Here is a 21,348-nt window from a genome sequence, read left to right as displayed (position 1 = left end):
CACATTTATGTATTACTCTGTGTTGGTTGATCACACAAAACCTTTTTAAGAATTATTGAAAATACTGGCTATGTAAGAAAATGTGGAGAAAGCACAAATGATAGTTGTTTCTTTGCAGGGCATGAAGATAACACATTCACGGTAAATGTGCATAGACAAACTTTGACTCATTTTGCTTGGGGAAATTGTAATCCTTAGCCTCTGAGTTAAATATAGAAACAGAATACCGCTTTATTCTTATGAAAATGTCCACTTGGCATAAACACTCATTGTGTCTGACAGTTATCTTCCCTTGGAGCAAGTCTGTGTGATATTGTAATTCAGCAGTTGTTACTGTGCCAGAATGTCCCCACAGCTTTCAGCTTGGTTTTATCTCAAAAGTCAAAAATAACTGACAACACATCCAACTCTCTTCCTTTACTACTACATGAGATGACAACAGGACTCTGCTGACCTTATACAAAATATATTACAATATTTGTTGCTGAAATGGATGCTTCTAAACTTGCTCGGCTTCATTTCTCAGGTGCAAAGTTGTATGCTGGTTTCACCCGAAGTCTTGACGGCACATACCTACTGGAGCTTGTGTAAAACAATGACAAGCAGTCCAACTTATCCGAGTGCACTTTTCTTTTTCTTTTTTTTTTTTTTAAAAAGGAAGCTCAGTCTGTTGTTTTTTTTTCTTCAAGCAGTGATTAAAATACTCCTACAGTTCTAATTTAAATAGCCAATATTTCACCTGAATTTACTATGCGCAAGCAGAGAATATCACATATATCATATTGACACAGGATGTAGTTTCTTTTTTTCTTTTTACAGCCTCCTTATGCAGTTTGGAAAATTCTTCGATTCGATTTAACTAGGGTCCAGGTTGAAAAAGAGAAATGAAAGTGGAAAAATAATTGTATTTCAAGACTTTATTTTCCATCTTGTTGTCAAAATATCAGTCAAGAACAGCCCTAAAAAGGGCCAAGAATTCTGCAAACTGTGGAGGTTCCCAGTTTTTACAGCGGCTGTAACATTTAGGAACTCTGTTTTCAAAGATGTAGTGAAAGCTCAAAATCTGTGAAATTATTTTATTGAGCTCTATGCACATTTGTATGACACAATCATTACTGGTTTCAAATGTGACCTTAACAGTTTAACATTATAAGCACACCATGTTTACATGACAATCCTAATTTGCTTATTATTGTAAGCACAGCAATTGAAAAACCCAAATGATTTGAATATCAATGTTCATATTGTTATTCTTGAATAAAACTCCTAAAGCAAAGTACAAATCTATAAACAAATGTCACATATGCTCTAAATGGCTAACCTCGGACATGGATGCATACATTGACATAAGTTAATTTCTCATTCACATTTACATTCAATAATGGAGCAAAAACACAGACTAATGTCAAACAGACATCTAACGTGATTATCGTAATTGTTGAGAGAGTGCAGGGAGACTGGATACATCCTGTATAAGCACCGGGGAGTAAATTATCCTCTTGACCTGCACAGAAAGTCATTTTTCACTTATAAAGTGGACTTCTTTTCACCAGTATGACTCTCAAACAAAAACAAGAACGAGCATTTCAGTAGCAAACCATTTGGTTTCATCATTCCAGCTTCGTTTTGCTCTTTTCTGCCGCGCATCCAAGTTGTCCCTGCCCTCGCCCATCTCTCTCGTCATACAGAGGCCACGGTTTCTCCGTGCAGCTATCGATCCAGGGGCCACTCTTGTATTGATGACGGCGCTTTCTGAGCCACTAGATCAAGTGTGAAGGTCACTGGACTAACTCTCCTCTGCAGCTGGAGGTTAAGATCTACGGGACTAGTCTCAGCCGATAGCGTTCAGCTGTAAACTGGCATTTATCTTGTCTGATAGCGTTTAAATTTATGTCAGTTATTAGGCAGAATTAACCGCCGCTCGTGAAGATCAGGGATCAGTGCTCATTATTCAGAGTATAAATACCAGGCGAGCCCAGATAATGAAACTCGTGTCATTACTGTTTTCCCTAGTGGGGTAATCCAAACCTAGAAACACAGGTTGTTGAAATTTTGAATTATATGTGCTATTTTAAAGTGGGGAGCAAAACATTTTTTGTCAGTCTGAAGTTAGTGGGGCAAGGGAATAAAAAAAAAAAAAAAAACAGCGTCATGATGAATAACCCTCTACTCCTAACATGCTGGATTTTTTTTTCTTTTTTGAAAAACATATTCTTGCTTCCATGGCAACCTAAAAATATAGGTCTACTTACTTAAAAGGAAGCAGGCGTTGGGAGAATTAATAAAAAAGGGGTTTTATTGTATCTGGCACACAATTCATCTGGGTATTAAGGAGATTCTGAGCTCGTTTAGAAGGAGGGGAAAGGAGTAGCAGGGGGGACTAGGCGATGCTGTGCAGCCCAGACTTTATAGCACATTGTGGTATTCTGGTTAATTATGTGCTGGTGACATGTTTACTAGGCCTTATCTCTCTGTTTGCTTGGCTTATTTTATTTTATTTTTTCAGCCGCTCAGCTCCTGTAATCCTTCACGTCACTGAGGGGTGTTAAATGAGAATGACGACGAAACCCTGTTTTTTTATTTATTTATTTATTTGTTTTCAGCCCCGTTAATCACTGCACCAGCTAATGATTGATCCTGCACTTTGAAATCCTTGCGATTTGGAAGCTTTAGCGTGTGCAGATGTGCTATATCCCTGACATGTTTGCATCGGTGTTGGAGTGAGTGAGGGTTTCAAAGGGATCCTTATGGTTGCAGACAAGCTGATTATGAAATGTTTTTTTTTCTTTCTTTCCTGCACGTTATGTTGCATTTTAAAAGCACTCGCACTGGCAAACTTTTCTACTTTTTCAATTAGCAGCCACAGACTTGTATATGTATTGTTCTGTTTTAATGTGATGAACAAACACAAAGCAGTGCATATTTATAATATAGAACTAAAACTATACATGGTTTTGGACATTTTTTAGGAATAAAATTCTAAAACTTGCAACCTGGTTATGAATTTAGATTATTCTGATACCCTTAAATAAAGTTAAGTGCAAACCTAAATGCCTTCAGAACTCTCCTAATTTATGACTAAATTTGAAAACCTCTAGTGGCGGAAATTTTTTGAGGGTACCTTATTTTATTTCTTCTGCCACGGTGTCTATGTTTGTGTTTACACTTCGCAGCCAGTGTGCCCATGGAGTGCCCTGTCTGTGGCTAAGTTTGCTTCGCTCCCTCCTTGATAATCTCATGAACAGATTTCTGCTGATTAGCCGTGTTATTCAAACCCTGCTTTGAAGGTATAGCCCTTGGGTCCAGCAACTCCTATGGCATCAAAGAAATTCCCCAGAGCCTGTCGTAAGCTCTTTTACACAGCCACGCAGGGAAAAAGAGAGAGCGCAGAGAGGGAGAAGAAAAATGCTTCCTTTATTCCAAAGGCAGACTTGGAATCCAGGGAATGCTGCGCTATCTGGGGTATTGTCTTAGCTAAGTTGAATAGGAATGTATCAAAAACCCTCTGGCCTTTAGAAAACCACAAGAGAATACTAATACAAAAGATTTTTTTTTTAATAGAAAAGATGGAACGCCATGGTATGAAAACAGATACAAAGGGAGGATTAAATGTGCCCTCGCTGCAGCCCTCTGTTGGCTCTAACCTTTATCAAAGTCAGTGTGTCACGGCGACATCAGATCACCAGCTGAATTCGTTATCGGATTTAATTAAGTTTCTTTCTCTTACTCTTGTTTGGGCTGTGTTTCAAGATGAGAGTCCCCACTTCAGACTAATCAGGCAGCTTTACTGCCGCTGCAACAATGACTGAATCTCCTGCGCTGGTTTTAATGTTCTTGCTGCTCAGATCAGCAGGAATATTGAAACGTGTTGCTGGCAATGCTGTGGTTGACGTCTGTTTGTTTAATCCCAGAGTGATTATCTAAAATGTACGTAGACCCCTTAACCCTGCTCCTATTGTACCCGTAGCCATATTGAGATGTAAAGTAGGGTCCCACTTTTTGGCTGAAGTAGCTAACGTTTCTCTTCAAATACAACAAAGGATATGTAAAAGGCAAGTAAAAATAAATATGATATTCAAAGGAACTTAGTGCCAAACCAATCATTAGACGGGCTGCATCGTAATTACTTAGCTTAGAGTCACTACAAATTTAGTTTGCCAGAAAAATGTCATGATCAGTAAGAAAATAAATAAATAACACAGATCAATTCCTCTAAGTTCAACAAAGGTGAACTTACCTTTTTGGGAGTTGTTGAGGAGGCATCCTTATCTGAGGCACCTCGGATGACCCCTCTTCAACATTTCTGTAACATTACTCATCACCTTTATACTGTGTTTGTTGCACACTAGTGCTAATAATTTTTGACCAGACAAGTAAGGAAAATTGATCTAAGATATTAGATCTACATGTTTTAGAGTAAAAACATGTTTATCTTTATGTTTTTTTCTTCTACCAATCAATTGATCATTGGTTTTATCCCTTTATTCAGAGGCATTCTGACATTTAGGGTGCCAAAACTTCATAACCACTGGTGTTATGACCACTACATAACATCGGTGGTCACTGTATTGCTAGCTTAAGTAAAATATATCTTAATATAATAACTATAATATAATAACACAGAATAGGCTCCTGGTTGCTAACAGAAGTCTTTTGACAAAGGAAATATTTGAACCATAAATTTGAAGGTTACTTCAGACACAACAGCTGTTGAGAAGCTATAAAAGCTGCTCTTCATCTACTGCCTATATCGCTCGCTGTCTCGGTTCATAATGAGAAGAATCATTTCATAATATCAGGGATTTCTTTTTTATGTATCACTAATGTCACTATTGCATTTAGAAGTCAGTTTTCCTAAAGAAAGACATTATCAGTAACAGTAACAATCCCTGTAGTCTTCGTTGGAAAGCTAGACTACAAAGATACAACACTCAGAAAAGTGTCATGATGAATAATTGTTGGAGATTTAGAGTTTTTTTGAATCTGACAATACTGGAGATGTGTTTGAACCTTTCCCGGTTGCTGCTGTTGTGTATAGCTTTTAATCCCCATATACATATATACAGAGATATTATTTCATAGACAAAGTAAAATGCAAGCAGTTGCAATCAGAGGTTTACATTTACTTATTGGGATAAATGTTAAAGGTGCATAGCTATGACTTTTTGTAACTTTTTGGAGATTGGCTCTTTTCTATCATTAAAAATTTTACATATAGGTTAAAATATATACAAGTACACCGAGAAATGTATGTATAAAATTTCCTGAGCAAGTTCCATCTCAACCACAAATGTTTTGAATCATTTCACGACATAAATACTCAGTTATGTGCTGGTTGTATCCATCTAGATGTGGATTTGAGGTAAAGTTGAAATTTGAAGGTTTTCTTTCTTTGTTTTTCTTAACTCTACTTTGCGTAGAGTGAATGTATTAGTATCTCTGATAGCTAAACAGTTCTGAAGCATGATACTGCCACTATCATCCAGAAAGCTCCTGGAGCTTAATCTTTTATTTCTATCAATTCTGATAAATGGGCTCAAATATCCAGTCAAATACTGGATATTTATAAAAGCTTGTGATGCAACCTTTTATACCAGAAGGTTGCAAATAGCTATAAAAAGTGTGCAATTGAGATGGAACTTGCTAACAGACAACAAAATTATTTCCCAGTATTTTTCATTCCAAACTTAATAAAAGAAGAGTCTAAACGGCATGATTAAACATGAGGAATGTATGTGACTGCTTGTTTTAACTCATAATCACTCAAATTACCTCTGGGAGTCTAAAGTTTGTCTTCAAAATATCAATTTTAACTGTGAAATCCACAAATTTGAAAGGACATGACCTCTGTGTTCTCAGAGGAACCTCAGGCTTTTATTGATTCCTCAAAGTTTTGTCGGGTCTCTTCTGCTTGCGTGCAGAGCTGGAGGTGGCGAGGATGAGCACAGATGGGAATTTGCCTGATCTGAAGTTTCCACAAACTGGAGGGCAAGGCAACTCGATCCACCTGTCAGCCAACACACTAAAGCAGCACGGGAGAAACGGTAACATGTCAGACTTTCCACTGGTGTGCATAAGTTTGGATTTCTATTGTGCAACTTCATATTGTTTCTTTGCTTTCCAGTAATTTTATTTCTAGCATCTTTTAGTTTCTTGTTATTTCCTTGGTATTTCAGCAGCATTCTGCATTACATGTATTTATAAACCTGTCCTTTACACTCTAAACAAGGTTGAGTTAAAAACAATACCTAAGCGCTCTCCTTGTGCAGATACTGCCAGCTCAATCAAATCAGGACAGAGTGCGTAGCAGTGCTGGCTGTCTCTCAGCTGGACGCCTGTGTCTGTGTCCAGCCGTGCACAGGCAGATCAGGACAGCAGGGTAGCGAACATTCCTCCATCATCCAGGGCTACGGCACCCAAATTGTTTCCCTTTTCATTGGAGTGAGTGATCTCGATCGCAGCGGGAGGGGGCTTTCCTTTGATATCTGTGCTCAAAAGTAAAAATCGCAGGAGGCGAAGATGGAGGCAAAGAGAGAGAAGGAAATTATTAACAAGAAAAATTTGAAGAAAACATATTTGACGATGCTTTTGAATGCTTGGAGACGTCTTTGAATGTTAAATTTGAAGAAATGTTTGGTGATTTGTTGAAGTTTCTCTTTTTTCTCAGAAAGGTTTTGAGTGATTCCTTTTTTTAAAAAAGTTTTAAATAAGGAATCATTTTATTGTTCATTCTGCTATTGTCAATCTTAGTTTTATTCCAATATGTAAAATGCAAATGTCAGCTAAAGGTGGTGTAAACTGTGAACGGCATAATTAGAATTTACCGTATATGTATTATCAAATCAGACAAATAAAAAAGAATATTTTATATAGATATGTGATGATATTGCCTACATAATTACAGGGAAGATGGTCTCTGACATGCTTCACAAAGAGGGTGAGCCACAAAAGGTCACTGCTAAAGGAGTTTGGTGTCTGGTGTGTATTGAAGTATATTTATGAAAAGTTCAGTGGAAGAAAAAAGTCCTAAAAATTCATGCACTAACCTCAGAAAAAAAACTCTGTGTTGAGATGATTGTGTCATCTCCTGGTGTTTCTCCATTGTATTTGATCAAAGCCAAAGTCAGTTTACAAATATTATGAAGCTGCTTAAAGCTTAATGTTGGGTTTAAGGAAAATGATATCAAAGTAGCTGGCTACTTCACTGGCCTGACATAAACCCCAACTGTTGAGTTTATTCAAGAGAAAGATTAATGCAGAAACTCCTTATATTGGGATTTCAACCCTGGACCAGAAAGTTAAAGTTTATAAACTGACAAAGAACAGATTTAATAGAACTCTGTTTGTTCCTGCACCTGAAACTTTGCTCCATATATTTTCAAAGCGGCAGGAAATTAAAAAACCTCAGGCAGTAGCAACTGTTTTTTGACCAAAAGAGGTTTTAGGTTTGTAATTTAAAACGACCCTTCAAAGAACTAAAGCATCCCTTCATGTTCTCACTACTAAAAAGGTAACAGAGCAGACAGAAATCTTGAGGAAATACTTGCACAGACGTAAACACTGCAGTTCATCCTTTGTGAAATATTTATCGTAACTTTTCTCTTGCAGGTGAAATTCGAATAGCGTTTGTCCTGTACAAACACATCGGCATTTACCTTTCCACGGAGAACGCCAGCATGAAGTTGGGCAGTGAAGCTCTGGCTACCAATTACTCCGTGATTGTCAACTCTGCCGTTATCACAGCTGCCATCAACAAGGACTCTAACAAAGTCTATCTCTCTGACCCTGTCATTTTTACCATCAGGCATCTGCAGGTAATTTTCTCGTCCTGTATCTGTGTCTGCGTGTGTTTGGACCTGAGGGGAGAGGGATTTGTTTTTACTTAGATGTCAGCGCCGTGGCATTTAATGTGCTCTTTGTCTCTTTCCATTTGTTTACACGGAGAGCACACTTACTTTGGCGCCTTCTTGATAGAACCTTTCATCATCATTTTCTCTCTCCCTGAAGCGCATCGTAAATGTGCAAATCCCTTCTTAAGACAGTAAAAATAAGTAAATATGAAAATGTCTTATTCATGGGTAGGTGTGACATATTAAATTGCCACAAACGGCGTTGCTCACGACGGAGGCACGCTGTTGTTCATTAGCTTGAACACCAGCTTGATCTTGTAAGCAAATATCAGCTGCATTCAGCCTCACTAGAGGTTGCTTAGTCATCGTGGGGCGCCATGACTTCTCCCTCCTGACTCCATTTTCTTCTCCACACTCTACCACCCTCAAAATACCCCTGTTTTGTCTACAAACAGCGCCTTCAGCGATTATCTGAGTTGTTGAACAGCCATAAGAGAGCAGCAGCAGTGTTTTTGTGTATTGAAAGAATGCATACAGCAGCAGAAAAATGAGAAGAGAGCAGAAGGATGACGATGAGTAAAAGAACTATAGCTCAAGGATGTTAAAATTAAATGGTGGGAAAATGTCAGGGGGATGATGTCAGAGCAGCTGTTGCTCTGACTCACCTGCCCTAGAAGAAAATTGTAATTCCAAGACTAATTTTACTATTAGTCTGATGTTGGGGTACGTTTCCAGTCTCGTCATGCAGGGATCAAGTAATTTTAATAAGATGCTGCCCTTTTGCTAACCCTCACACAGCTTGTAAAACAGAAATGTACCAAGAAAGTGTAGCTACATTTTTTTTTTTTTAGACAGAAACTTATGAAGACACAATCATAAGGTAGATATTGTGCATACAACTTTCTTATGTACGCATTCACTTAGTAATCAGAATATCCTAACATTTCTTAGTTAGTTAAGTAAGCCTTATTGGATGCAGCAAAATCTGGATGTTAGACAGAACCGATAAAAGGGACCCTAATGTGTACCCAACATAAGGTGCGGAAATATGGTAATAACTTCTTTTTTGGGGGGGGATAATCTTTAGATTTTGACAATGTGTTGCATTTCACAAAACTGATTTTAGATTGATCAAGTATTTCCAACATGTAAATATAAATTAATCAAAAGACAAAATTAAATAAAACAAGATATAAATCCCAAAGACGAGTAGAATGATCCTTTTACTTGTTTACGCCAGTTTTAGTCATTAAATGTACAGTTCATCATCAATACTACATAGTGAACAACTATTATCAAAGGTGCTGTAACTAACTTTTATAAAAGAAAAATATGGTTTTTACATTGTTTTAACTGTCACCATGTAGACACAGCATGGTATGAGACAGATAATCTGTGAAAAGAGTGATCTCCTATTATTGCGGTCTTAAGAAATACACCGCTCCCGACCAAAAACAACCAATCAGAGCCAGGAGGAGGGTCTTAATGCCGTCACTCAATGTCACATACTCACTGCTAAATGGGCTTATGGCGGAGAAACAACTTACAGGCACAGGGAACCCATTCATCCACAGTCATCGGTGCCCATGCTAACAAGCGTAGCATTCACAACAGTATCTGCTGACGGGGAAAAGCTGTAGCAGTAGAGAGCAAGGCGGGAGGCTGGTGAGCAATGCCATACGAGATTGTATTTGACAAGCACTAAGACCCGCCTCCCTATGATTAAATGATCATAGTTTGTTAAATTTTGCTAATTGACTGAGCGTGTGAATTTAGCCAGAATATCTGGTGTAAATTTGATGCTAACTTTAATCAGTGTAAGCTGAATTTTTTTAAAAGGCAATAAAAGCAGAAATGTGGCTATAAATAAGTATAAATAGCTTTTGACATTTGATTACAATCCTAAATTAATGTTAAATTTTACTAACTTATGCTGTCGCTAAGCAGGTAGCTTACATACAATATTGGCTTCTACTCCAAATTAGATGTAATTAATGTTCATATTTAGCATCATTGGGTATGGCTCTGTCTTGGGGTGGTTTACTATCCTGCTGCCTTCCTGTTTAACCATGAGGTTTTGGTCTGCTGGTCTTCGGGGATGATTATGTGTCCTCTAGTTATTGTTTCGCTTCCCTGCCTTCCCATTTAACGGGCCCAATTAAAGCCATTAATGGTGACGGAGGGTCATCCTATCTCCTTGCAGTGAAGTAGTTTTCACAAGGTGTTGAACGTGTGAAGGGTAAATGCAATCAGTGGAAAACTTGCATTCACAGAGGATAAACCTTATTAGACTAATTACCATAGAACAAAAGGGAAACCAAGAGAAAATAAAAACCTCAGATAGTCACAACGTTTACAGTACAAAGGGAGATATGTTTAACCTTGAGTGCTGAGAGTCACTAAAGAAAAGGTGGGTGTACTTGCTTTATTTCTGCAGCTACAGTGCAAAGGACAATTGGACTCGAGAGGGAACGACTCTCAGTGCATCTATTTATCAGCACTTACATTTTGTTGTGTTATTACGCCGTTGTGTTGTGGATGACTTTTATAAAATGGCGAGCAAGATAGCAGGGAGGCTCGCTTGTCATTAGGGCAGCAGCCCAGCACAGACGGCTGCGGTGCCTATTAAACAGTGGGACAGTCCATTGTCATGCAGCGAGAGTTAAAGAGAAAGGTCAAAAAACACAATGAAAAACAGGCATGAGGCTTCGTGATGCTTCCTGACAGTGAAGGCACCTGCTATTCAGTCAGAATGGATGCGAAATGCAGTGGGGATAAATTAATCTTTTTTTTTTTCTTTTTTGGTGGATTTTTATTGTGCAAACAAAAGAAACCAAACATGAATCTGGTGTGATTACTTTCAGACACCTGCATTTCAAACAGTGAGTGGGCATGTTGATTCTGCTCATTTATTATTATTTCTTTCTTTGTCCAACAGCAATCTGAGGAAAACTTCAACCCCAACTGCTCGTTCTGGAGTTACTCCAAGCGCACCATGATCGGTTACTGGTCGACGCAGGACTGCCGCTTGCTGAGCACCAACAGGACACACACCACATGTTCTTGTACTCATCTCACCAACTTTGCAGTCCTGATGGCCCATGTTGATGTTAAGGTAAAGCATTTGGGGGGTGTTTAAAGTTTCTATCCCTAAAACAAGGTTAGCTACGTTGTCTAGAAAAGTATGAATTGTGATTTTAGTATTTTCCCAATCTGGATAAGAATGGAGAAAGAGAAAAAAATCTATATATAATAAATAACTCCAGACTTTATTCTCTATCCCATGGTCAAAAATTTGTTTGCTGTCATTTTATGCCTTTCCTTCTTCTTTTCTTCCTGTCCTACAGCTCATCACCATCCTAAAAGAATGGCCTAAGTCATTATTTTGCCAAAAGTGATTTTGGCAAAAAACAAAACAAAAAACACCACCTCTTTCTTTCCAAAAGATGTTTTAGGCAAATTAAATCACTTTTGGCACTTAGGTCAATATTTTAGGGAGGTGATAATGTGTAGCTTTCCTTTCACCCTCATGCCCTTTTTTCCTCTAAGGCATTTATTCTTTTTTTCTTGTCTCCTGACCTTTCCTCATCGTACCCAACTTCTTTTCATGTGTCCTAACCTTATTTCCTCCACAAGTTATTCTTACATTTCTTTTCTGTTTTGTGTCCTACTTTCCACTCCTTCCTTTCTCCATTTCCTTCCTTCTTTACTTTCTTTGCCGTCCTTTTAAACCTTGAGTTCTTCTTTCATCCTGTCTGTCCTTTCTCTATTTTTTTCTTTCCTTGCGTCCTTCCTTTTCTTTCCCTTTCTTTTGTCCTTCTGTCTTTGCTTATTTGTTTCCGTCCCTTTTCCCGACCCTGATCCTTTCTTTTCCCCATTGTTTCCTTTTGTCTTTCACCCTGTGCCTTTCCATCTTTCTTTTATCCGTGCCTTACTTCCTCTCTTCATTCCTTGTGTTTCTTCCTTTTTCGTTTCTTTTTTCTTGTCCTCATTCCTCGTCTTTCCTTACTTCTCTCCTTCTTATCTCCCGTCTTCTAGCGTCGGTTTTTTCCAGGTTCCATATTTAAAGTTAATGCTAGAGTAGAAATATATATTTTTTGTAACTTCATAGTAAACTTTAGCATTTTAGTTTTTAAACATATTATAAAGCCCTGAGAAACATATTTAATTTTTACTTGGAAAAATATGAAAATGTGCAGGGCCCCTGTTTTTTGCATGCAACATAGAAGGTAGGATCAAGCAAAAAGCTTCATTTTAAGTTAGTCTCTTCAGAAAGTCTACTATTATTGGTCAACGGAGGATTAGTGGGGGCAGCTTCTCCGTCTTTGTTTGAAGTGCAAAAAAAGTAGCTACGAGTCCTGCATTGCAAAATGTGTGACGGGGTGTTGTTAATTAAAGGAAGAAAACGTCTGGACAAGAATGGTGTGTGTTTCAGGTTGTTTAAGAGCTATTTTTCCTGTGAAATTCGGGTGTGAACATAGGTGACAATCAGCTTGTTATAAACACAAGAAGCAGAGAAAAGCAGCCATCCTTTCTCTTGCCAATTTCAAGAAATAAGGTAGTGACTAATTTTCAGAGAAAATCTCAAAAGTTAACTTTTTTTGCTACCTTGTTTTGTTTGTGAAAAAAGTGATATATTCACCTGGTGCTTTTTTTCTGCCATTTTGTTCTCAAGATTTTTGGCGGAATCCAGTTTAACCCATTGCCGCTCTTTCTTACCTCTGAAGGCTACATTTTTAAGGCGACGTGGTGTCGCAACATTTCTGTAGAGTAGGAGGCGATGGAGACTTTTTAGATGACTCTTAGAATGGAAGAGTAGGATCTGTGCTTGCAAATACGGTACACTTACAAAGTCAAATAAAAACATTTCTTAGGATTTTTGGCGACACATTATCCTCCAATAATGGGGGCTGAATCCCTGTGCAGACCACACCAGTTCTTTGGGGGGGGGGTTTGTGGTGAAAATTAAAAAACCTTTTATCACTTACTTTCACTTTATAATTATGTGCTACTTTGTGTTGATTTACTACAAATAATCCCAATAAAATACATCTTCTAACATGAGAAAATGTTTGAGAAGTAGGCTACCTTGCAACATACTGTTAAAGACTCTTTCTTTGTTAGAAGTGAGGCTCACATGCAATTTCCATTAAGTGAAAAGTGTAAAAAGTCAGAGAGGTTGATTGTAAATATATCTGAGTGGATAAATTAGGTGGAAAAAGCAAAGAAAGTCATTGGTCATGGGGGAATTTCTAATCTCACATGGACAGATGACTTAATTCTTTTTGTCACTGTAGATTTGAAGAGCTCAACCGCTGATGGAGCAGAGCAGCCTATTGGATCTGTCATGGCATCTGTCTCACCAGGGCATCTTTTCTGAATCAATTGGAGAAAAAGAGATACTCTCTGTGAGAGATATCCCACCTGGCCCCAGTCCACAAAATCACTGGCCTTGTTTTGTTGTTGTTGTTGTTGTTGTTGTTTTTTTAACTGTCTTCTCTCCAATTTGGCTTTTTTGTCTCTTTCGATTGTCTTTCTCTCAAAACTATGCACAAATAAAAGACAAAATAATATGCATGCAATCTTCCTTCCCAGTACCCGCAAAACCCTCTGTTCTCCTTGTGGGTGGGGCGGCTGCAAAGAGCCACTGTTTGTCACTCAGCAGCATGACTTCTGGACCCACTAAGCTCCCTGCAGGGCTGAAGTCGAGTCTGGAATAGCGAGGCAGCGATGAAGAATGGGAGCCTTCACACGATGAAAGCAGAGCAGGGCAAAAAAAAAATAGGGGGAAGAAGTAAAAGAGCTCTTTGAGTTAAGCCAATCCCCCCAACATTTTGAAAAGCCTCGCTAGCTTGTGCCACTACATTCACCAGAGAAAAGTGGACAGTGGTTGCACCCCAATTCTGAGTGATATTTTTCCCTTCTTGTCTTTTCTATTTCGTTATCTTTTCTACCTTGTCCTTATAGAAGACAGCTCATAGGAAACTGCCACTAAATGGGGGCTTTGGAGGCTTTTTATTTGACAAACTGTCACCATGCTTGATTTAAAAGCACAGCGAATGGAGAGAAAATAGATGTATGCGTCTGTGTTTCTTGGAAATAATGCCAGATAAAGAAATCTTATGAACCGAGGAGGCTATCGGTTTTTTTTGTATCCATGGCAGCAGAAAACAGCAAGTTCAGCTACTGCATTGTTATTACTCATAACCCTCAGAGCTACTAATTATCTTTTAGCATTGTTTATTTATTTGAAAAGTTGTAATTGCTTTTTTTTCACTCTGGACTGAGTCCAGTATTACAGTCATTATCAATCTTGTTTCATGGGGTGATAACTTTTGTGGCAAATGAGGAAAAATTGACCAACATGTTGAAAGATTTTCCTGCTGGTGAACTTTTCTGTAGTGCCACAGCTTTAACATCAAATTATGAGAGCATTCAGTGTTCCCATATATTCCATAGAGATTGGAGAATCCAAAACAATCTCTACATTGTCATCACAGACATTTTATCCTACAGAAGTATTTTACTGATGCAAAATCCAATTGGTTCACTGTGGTGACTATTAAAACTAACATAGTAGGAGAAAAACGTGGTGGAACCTCTTCCTGTTGCCAGAGCATCATAACATATGAATAAAACTCTGAGTAAAATATATTTAACAATGTTTACCAACATTTTTTTACCTTCACATTACTATTTTGTTGCTTCCTCCTGTCGTTTTCCTATAAATAACTCATTTTATCACAGTTGATTTTTTCTTATTAGTTAACACTAGAAGTACTAGGTTTTTGATTTCTCCCCAGACTGGCTGAAACAGGGTTGTGACCAAATTTGAACACCCATCAATAAGCATGTGTGTTTTGCTAACATATGTGGACATGGGCATCTTATTATGCCATCAATTTTGGAATAAATATTGTGCAAACCATTCTCACACCTTGCAGAATCTAAAAAATATTCCATCAGATATTTAAAAATGAAACATTTCTCTATTTGAACCAATACATGAATTAATTTAATAGCACATTTTAGTCTGAGGCGCCTTCCTCCTCACTCAAGGTCACCAAAATATGCAAAATACATTAAGCAACATCGGTGGATTAAATTTTTTTGCATAGTTCTGGTGTGTGACAAAAACTGTGCTACCTTGGTGGATTAAAGCTGTTCAACGCTCCTCTTAGTCATAATTATTAGATTAGAATGTGCTCCTTTGAAGCTCATTTGTCTGAATAAAAGACAAAATAGCAATTTTAAGTAGGTATTCTAAATACTTTCCATTAATCCCACATTTCTGTATCAAAGATGCTTTTTGTTGGTCTGATGTAATACTCTTAAATAGAAATAAACCATCAGGCTGAGTGTAATTATTCTATATAATGTGTGTCACTTAAAGAAGTGAGTTACTGAAATAAATTAACTTTTCAATTCTATTTTAAATTTATAAACATGAGCGTAAATAAGTGGCTTATTTAACAAAATATTATGTTCAATATCATGGATAATGTATTAAGAATAGCCAAAACAAGAAACTTGGTATCTTTTCTGCTTAGATTGTCATGCATAGCACACTGACTGCTCACAGCAATATACTATGTGGGTGTTTTAATTTACACTACATGCAGCCAGAGAAAATTCTGACCTGTACCTGGTCTTTTATTAAAATAACTCTCCTATGAAGGCCTTTACAATATTTCAGTCTAAAACTCTGACCCCTGAGGCAACTTTGTCCATTTTGTTCTTATGCACTCTTCATAACAGCTACATTTAGTATTAGAGGTCTTTAACTACCATAATGGATACTGTATTATGAAGGACCATTACAACGGCACAGAGTGCTTTCACTTCTGTCTGATTTACAACTGACGTCTTGGACATTCAAACCAGAACGATAAATGCCTCCGTCTGATCTTTCAGTCTCAGCAGGTGGTCAAACAAACAAAAGTTGAAAGCAGAAGTCGGCTGCATGTAGGATATGTTTTTGTTTTTTTGGGGGGGGGGTTGTCTCTGGTACTTTGAATGATTGCAGATTTCTATTTGAAGGGAATGATATGAGTGGGTGTACTTTAAAGTGACTTTTTCAAGCGCGCAAGTGATTACAGTATTAAAATGTCTCATCACTTCGCCTGGAGCCATTTAGTACGGTTAAAATCTTTGAAGAGTGAGCTCACTCCACTCAACCTCATATTAGAAGGCTGAGATCTAACAACAGCGATGAACTTGGACCTCATATGAACCATTGTAGTCAAATGATTTGACCTTTGTATAATACCTGATGAAGAAGATGAGTCCAACTTTTTTTTACATTTGTTTTGCTTTAGAAATTAAAGGAGTTCAAACGCACTTGATTGTATTTTCATTGTGACTACTTTTGTCATTTTTGTTACACCTAAATGACAAGCAGCAATGCAATTTCGTAAGGCTACAGAAGACTTGAAATTCATCAGAACTGCAAGTAGAAACTGGGATTATGAAGAAACACATTTTAGATGTGAACTACAGCGTTAGCCAGAAATTTACAAGCAGTGACAGTCAAACATTTAAGTATGAGCTTTTAAGAATACATTTAAACCTTTCTTTTTTCAAGTTGAACACAACATTAAGGTCTAACATTGTTAAGTAGTGTTGTCATCAGAATTAGGTTTAAATTTATTGTGCGTTTCAGTAAATTTTTCTGGTTTCACTGGCACAAATAATACTTTATTTGACTTCTGTGTTTAATACATATTAGTAAAGCCATTTTTGCTGCTTTGCTCTGTTATTTTCATGAGTTTTAATATTTTGTCGTCATGGTTTCTGTATTTGTTCTGTAACTTTTATTGTGTTCAGCTTGTTAGTTTCCATCAGTGCCTCTGTTCCTTGCCGTGGTGACAGTGTTTTTACTCAGTTAGTCTCACCTCGTTCCAATCCCAGTCATCAGTTTCTCTTCTGTATATGCTTTTAGCTCAGATACTCTTATCTACTTTTTGCTGGTTGCTCTGTCTGGCTTCCCCGGGTGCAGCATTTTTGCTTTTCTTCTCTCACATTTTGGGGTTTTGTTTGCAGTGCTTGCTCATGATTTTTTTTTTTATATAAAATATATATACCATTTTATTGCAGATCTACGGCCTGTTTTTCACCCACTAAAAAACATCTTAAAGGAGATTGCAGGGAGGTACTGAACTACTGTTAGGTGACACCATTTTTAATGCACTAGCAGCTACAAAATAATGACACGTCCTTTCAGATGATGAAATGGCTGAAATCTGGGTCACATTAATCACTGTCTCCCAATCAGACAGTAACTACGAGGGCAGTCAAGGTTAATTTTCTATTTCATGATATAACTTAGTTTATGTACACACACGCCAAGAGCAATTGTTCAAGATACATCTACCTTAAAAGCCATGGCATAAGAGTGGTAGAGACAGTGTCTTAGAACACAGTGTGATATTACGTGCATGAGCCGAATGCCAACTCCCACCATGCAAACTGTAGTCTTTCTCCGAGCCCTTTTAAACGTGACAAATTTGCAAGCACCCCTGAATCGAGCGCCCTCTCTGCAACTGTTCCCCGTCTCCATGAAGCTCATAAATTCCTGGTCCCATACCTTAGGTGGATTTGTCACATGACTCCTTGCAGTGGGCAACCACCCTTTAGCGCAACAGTCTGCCCCGCCTGACAGTATTTCATGAGTCAAAGACCGACTGTGGAGGCACACAGGGAGATTTATGCATTTTAATTGGATTGGTTCTGTGGCCCCCATGCTGGGAGTGGTTCTTTGAGGTATTGATTCTCTGTTCAGGTCTTTGGCTTTTTTACATTTCATAGAACTTTGTCAGGACTTTTTGGCTTTAGAAATAGGATGTTATGATAATTAAGTGCATATGATACTATATCAGGCTTCAATGAGCTGCCCAGAATGATCAATGTGCAATGCACGAGGCTTATTGCCAAGTTCTTTCTTTCCCTTTCTTGTTAGTATCTACATCAGGTACTCAGAAAACGTATTTTATGCAGTCCACCAGCAGATAGGGGCAAAGATTTTTCAAATCTCATTAGACCTTGTCTGCTGCTTGAAAAATATGCGTTTCCTGGGAAGCAAGAGAAAGCAGTGTCTTAGACTTTCCCCCCTATTTTGACATGCTACTACAGTACTTAAAGGATTTTATTGGATTTTTTTAATATAATGGAACACAGGAGTGCATTGTTCTGAACCGTATTTTTTATTTTTATTACAAATAAAAATCTGAAAAGTGTGGCATACATTTCAGCCCGATTAAAATGATCTGCTCTCTTTTCTTCCTCTGCACACTTTTCAGTCCTTTATGTTGGACTGTCACATAAAATCCTAAACATGATAAAATCTGAAAAAAATTGCATGAATACTTTTGCAGGTCCCCACAAATAGTATTGGCGCTGTAAGATAGGACAGCACTTGTGACACTGAGACCGAATCAGTAGAGTGAACTACTTCCGCCCACTTTAGAGACCCTCGCAGACATTTCCTTTGCAGAGGTTTGTCAGTTTAAAAATAGGTGCAGAAGCTCTACAGATCCCATCATTTGCCATCCTGTCTGGGAAAAGCCTCTCATAAAAGGAACCTTTTCAGTTGAGACATTGTGTCTGCTGTTGCAGAGGCATTATCCACCTCTTAGAACAAAGAAATCATTCCACGGTAAATCCATCACCCAGGTGTAGATACACTCCCTGTCATACTCTTTTTATTCTCTCTCTCTATCCCCTTCGTCGTCTCTTTCTCTGACCCCCTCTTCAATCGGAGGTGAGATGGAGATGGATAGAGCCTGCAGCCACAGAACAGCCCAAGAGGACTCAGAGTCCCCCTCTCAATGCGCCACGACTAGTACCACCCACTGCATCAATGTCACTATCAAGCAGCAGGCTAAGAGTGGACCAGTGTGTCACATACACAACACAATGCATCAGATCCAAGCCCGAACACTGACATGTGTTGCCACCTCGCGCATAGCCCCTCATCTAAAGTATGGCGCGCAGACATCCAATGCACATTCACTCCCAGATGCCGGCTCTGTACAACATATTGCCATCCCTCCAACGTATACACAACGGCTCATCAGGCAGGAAAATCAAAAGACCGCTCTCCCAAGACTAAAGGAGCACTGCGGCTGTTATTATACCAGAGCCTGTTAATGATCAGCATCTGTTCCTCTCTCTGCAAGCGTTAGCTCTGCTCCCTTATAACAAGGCTTTGTGCAAAACTCGCAGTAACTTTTTTTCTTCTTCTTCTTCTGCTGAAATAATGCTGAGGGTGGTTGAAATGTGATTTAAAGATATGCTTGTTTGTGGAGATATATTAGCATTTCTTGTAGGCCTATTCTTCAATGTATGCAAATATTTGCTTGGGGTTTTTCATAACACTATTATTTTTGTTTACTCGTTCCAAAAACTGCAAGCACAACTTATAATTTCGAGGAATTATAAATTTATAATTTATAAATAAATAAGCCAACAGCCTATATAACTGAGTAGGAATTATTTTACATCTCCGCTATGTGCTGCTTTACACTGCTTGTCACCATAAATGTATGCTCTTCCTGGGTGTACATACTGTATATTACTTGCCCAATTTGAAGTATTATTGGTGTGATCTTCATTTATACATTTACTCAAAAGAAGGATGAATGGTTCATGTAATATTAATCACCAATTTCCAAGTTTTGCACATTTCCCAATCTTATAAAAAAGTCTCTCTAAGAAATGAGACCAATAACAAAATCGTTATGGTTGATCATAATATTTCCATATAGAAAGCAGATGTTATACCATTTTTTTCCCACTGGTGACATATATTTTAAGTTATGACACTGAATATTTTATAAAACTGTCAGAAGATTTCATTCAGATTTTATTTTGGGCTTTTAATATTTCTTTTTAACTGGAAATGTATGTCTCATTGTTTTTTGTTTTGTTTTTTTAGCAATGTTTAGAGGTTAAACATGAACATACATGCTCATAATTAGCCCTTACAAATGACGCCAATCTGTAGAAGTTTCAGAAGTCACGCTGGTCGTGCTCATCTAGAAGAGTCTTGGCCCAAATCAGTAATATTTTGTCTTTTTGCTATCACTCTCTAAATATTTTCCTTTTCTGCTTTCAAAGTCCACCTGTCTTCCATTAATGGATAGAAACACTTTGTTGTGATTGAAGCAGAAGCAATGGGGAATCTTATCTTTCCCTGAACACAACACATTTATTTTCAACAAAAAGTCGTTTTTGTGGCCAAAACTGTCCTTGGCTCCAAATGACAATCCGTAAAGAGAAAATTACCCAAAGGCAAACGGTGAACGATATTGCCCATGTTACAGTTTGATTGGATTCGTGTTGTGCTGGTCTTAGACACCTGTGGCCTATTGGGCGGCTCACTTTGTTTCACTTTGTTACCTGACCAAAATGAAACAACGGGGGGCCATTTTAAATTGATTCACACTGACTAATTCACGATTCATATCTGCCACCTGTGGCTCCGTGTACTGCTGTATTGCAGCGGTGAGTGGCTCCACTTTACCGCTAGAAAGCAATCCTGAAAATAAAAGCTTTAGCATTGTTTCCATTTCATGGTTATTTCTTTACTCCCGCAATTGCTTGTTTTTGTCTGTTCCATAAATAAAAGATATATCCTGAAACTGCTGTTTCTTCTTTCTTTACCTAATCTCTGGAAATCTTATTTGGATTACAAATAGAAGAATTGTATTTTCCATTTCCTCTTGACGCTGCTGAGCAACTTCTGTTCTCATTTCTCTGCAGAACACAGACCCTGTTCATGAAATGCTCCTGGATGTCATTACATGGGTGGGCATCCTGCTTTCGCTGGTGTGTCTGCTCATCAGCCTCTTCACCTTCTGCTTCTTCCGAGGCCTCCAGAGCGACCGTAACACCATCCATAAGAACCTGTGCATTAGCTTGTTCATAGCAGAGTCCCTGTTCCTGGTGGGGATCAACCGGGGGGACCAGCCGGTAAGAATAACAGGGGAATTGCTGTCCATCAGATGAAATGCAATGATCTTTTTAATATTTAATTTCAAAGGATTGTACCATGAACTTATTCATTTTGGCCTTATTACACTTTTATCCAGTTTATTTGAAGCTATCATCAGTTGACTCCGGTTAAATACACTGTTTAGTTTAACTATGGATTTACTAAAATTATACTTGGAACTTTTTTTACTTCCAAGAAATAAATAATGTTGGTAAAACTTTTAAATGACCTCATAAAATGGTGAACCCAAAAGCAGGTAGGAGACACCGAGGTGGAAGTTAAGTTGACTTAAGAAATGAGAAAAATAAAAAACGTTCAGAGATGAAGCCAGAAATAATAAAGCACATGAAACACATAAAAACAGACTGGTGGGATATAGAATTTTAGCAGGAGAATATGATGAACTGTCTCCTGGAGAAATATTGATACAAAAGAGAGATGGAGGGTAGGGAATGTAGTTGATTAGAATCAGGCAACACAAGGAACTGAAGCTCCATTTAGGAG

At 38.0% G+C, this 21,348-nt stretch overlaps 1 protein-coding gene and 1 long non-coding RNA gene across 14 annotated transcripts in view; one reads left to right on the top strand and one right to left on the bottom strand.

Annotated features, from left to right (window-relative positions):
- The window catches only part of LOC114157487 (adhesion G protein-coupled receptor L3), a 290,896-nt gene that overhangs the window by 229,325 nt on the left and 40,223 nt on the right, over positions 1-21,348 (top strand). For all 13 annotated transcript variants that reach the window (XM_028038500.1, XM_028038491.1, XM_028038499.1 and 10 more), the window contains 4 exons: positions 5,922-6,044; positions 7,609-7,814; positions 10,789-10,965; positions 20,613-20,822. In XM_028038500.1, coding sequence (XP_027894301.1) covers positions 5,922-6,044; positions 7,609-7,814; positions 10,789-10,965; positions 20,613-20,822 — 716 coding nt within the window. The remainder of the gene's footprint in view (positions 1-5,921; positions 6,045-7,608; positions 7,815-10,788; positions 10,966-20,612; positions 20,823-21,348) is intronic.
- Positions 13,146-20,602, bottom strand: LOC114157489 (uncharacterized). Its single transcript, XR_003598171.1, has 2 exons — positions 14,666-20,602; positions 13,146-14,621 (listed from the first exon to the last, which is right to left on the bottom strand). It is a non-coding gene; the product is annotated as an uncharacterized LOC114157489 (long non-coding RNA).

The sequence above is a fragment of the Xiphophorus couchianus genome, chromosome 14 (genome assembly GCF_001444195.1).
Source record: "Xiphophorus couchianus chromosome 14, X_couchianus-1.0, whole genome shotgun sequence".
NCBI lineage: Eukaryota > Metazoa > Chordata > Actinopteri > Cyprinodontiformes > Poeciliidae > Xiphophorus > Xiphophorus couchianus.
Note: the sequence above shows the minus strand (reverse complement) of the source record. Positions and strands in the feature narration are given on the sequence as shown.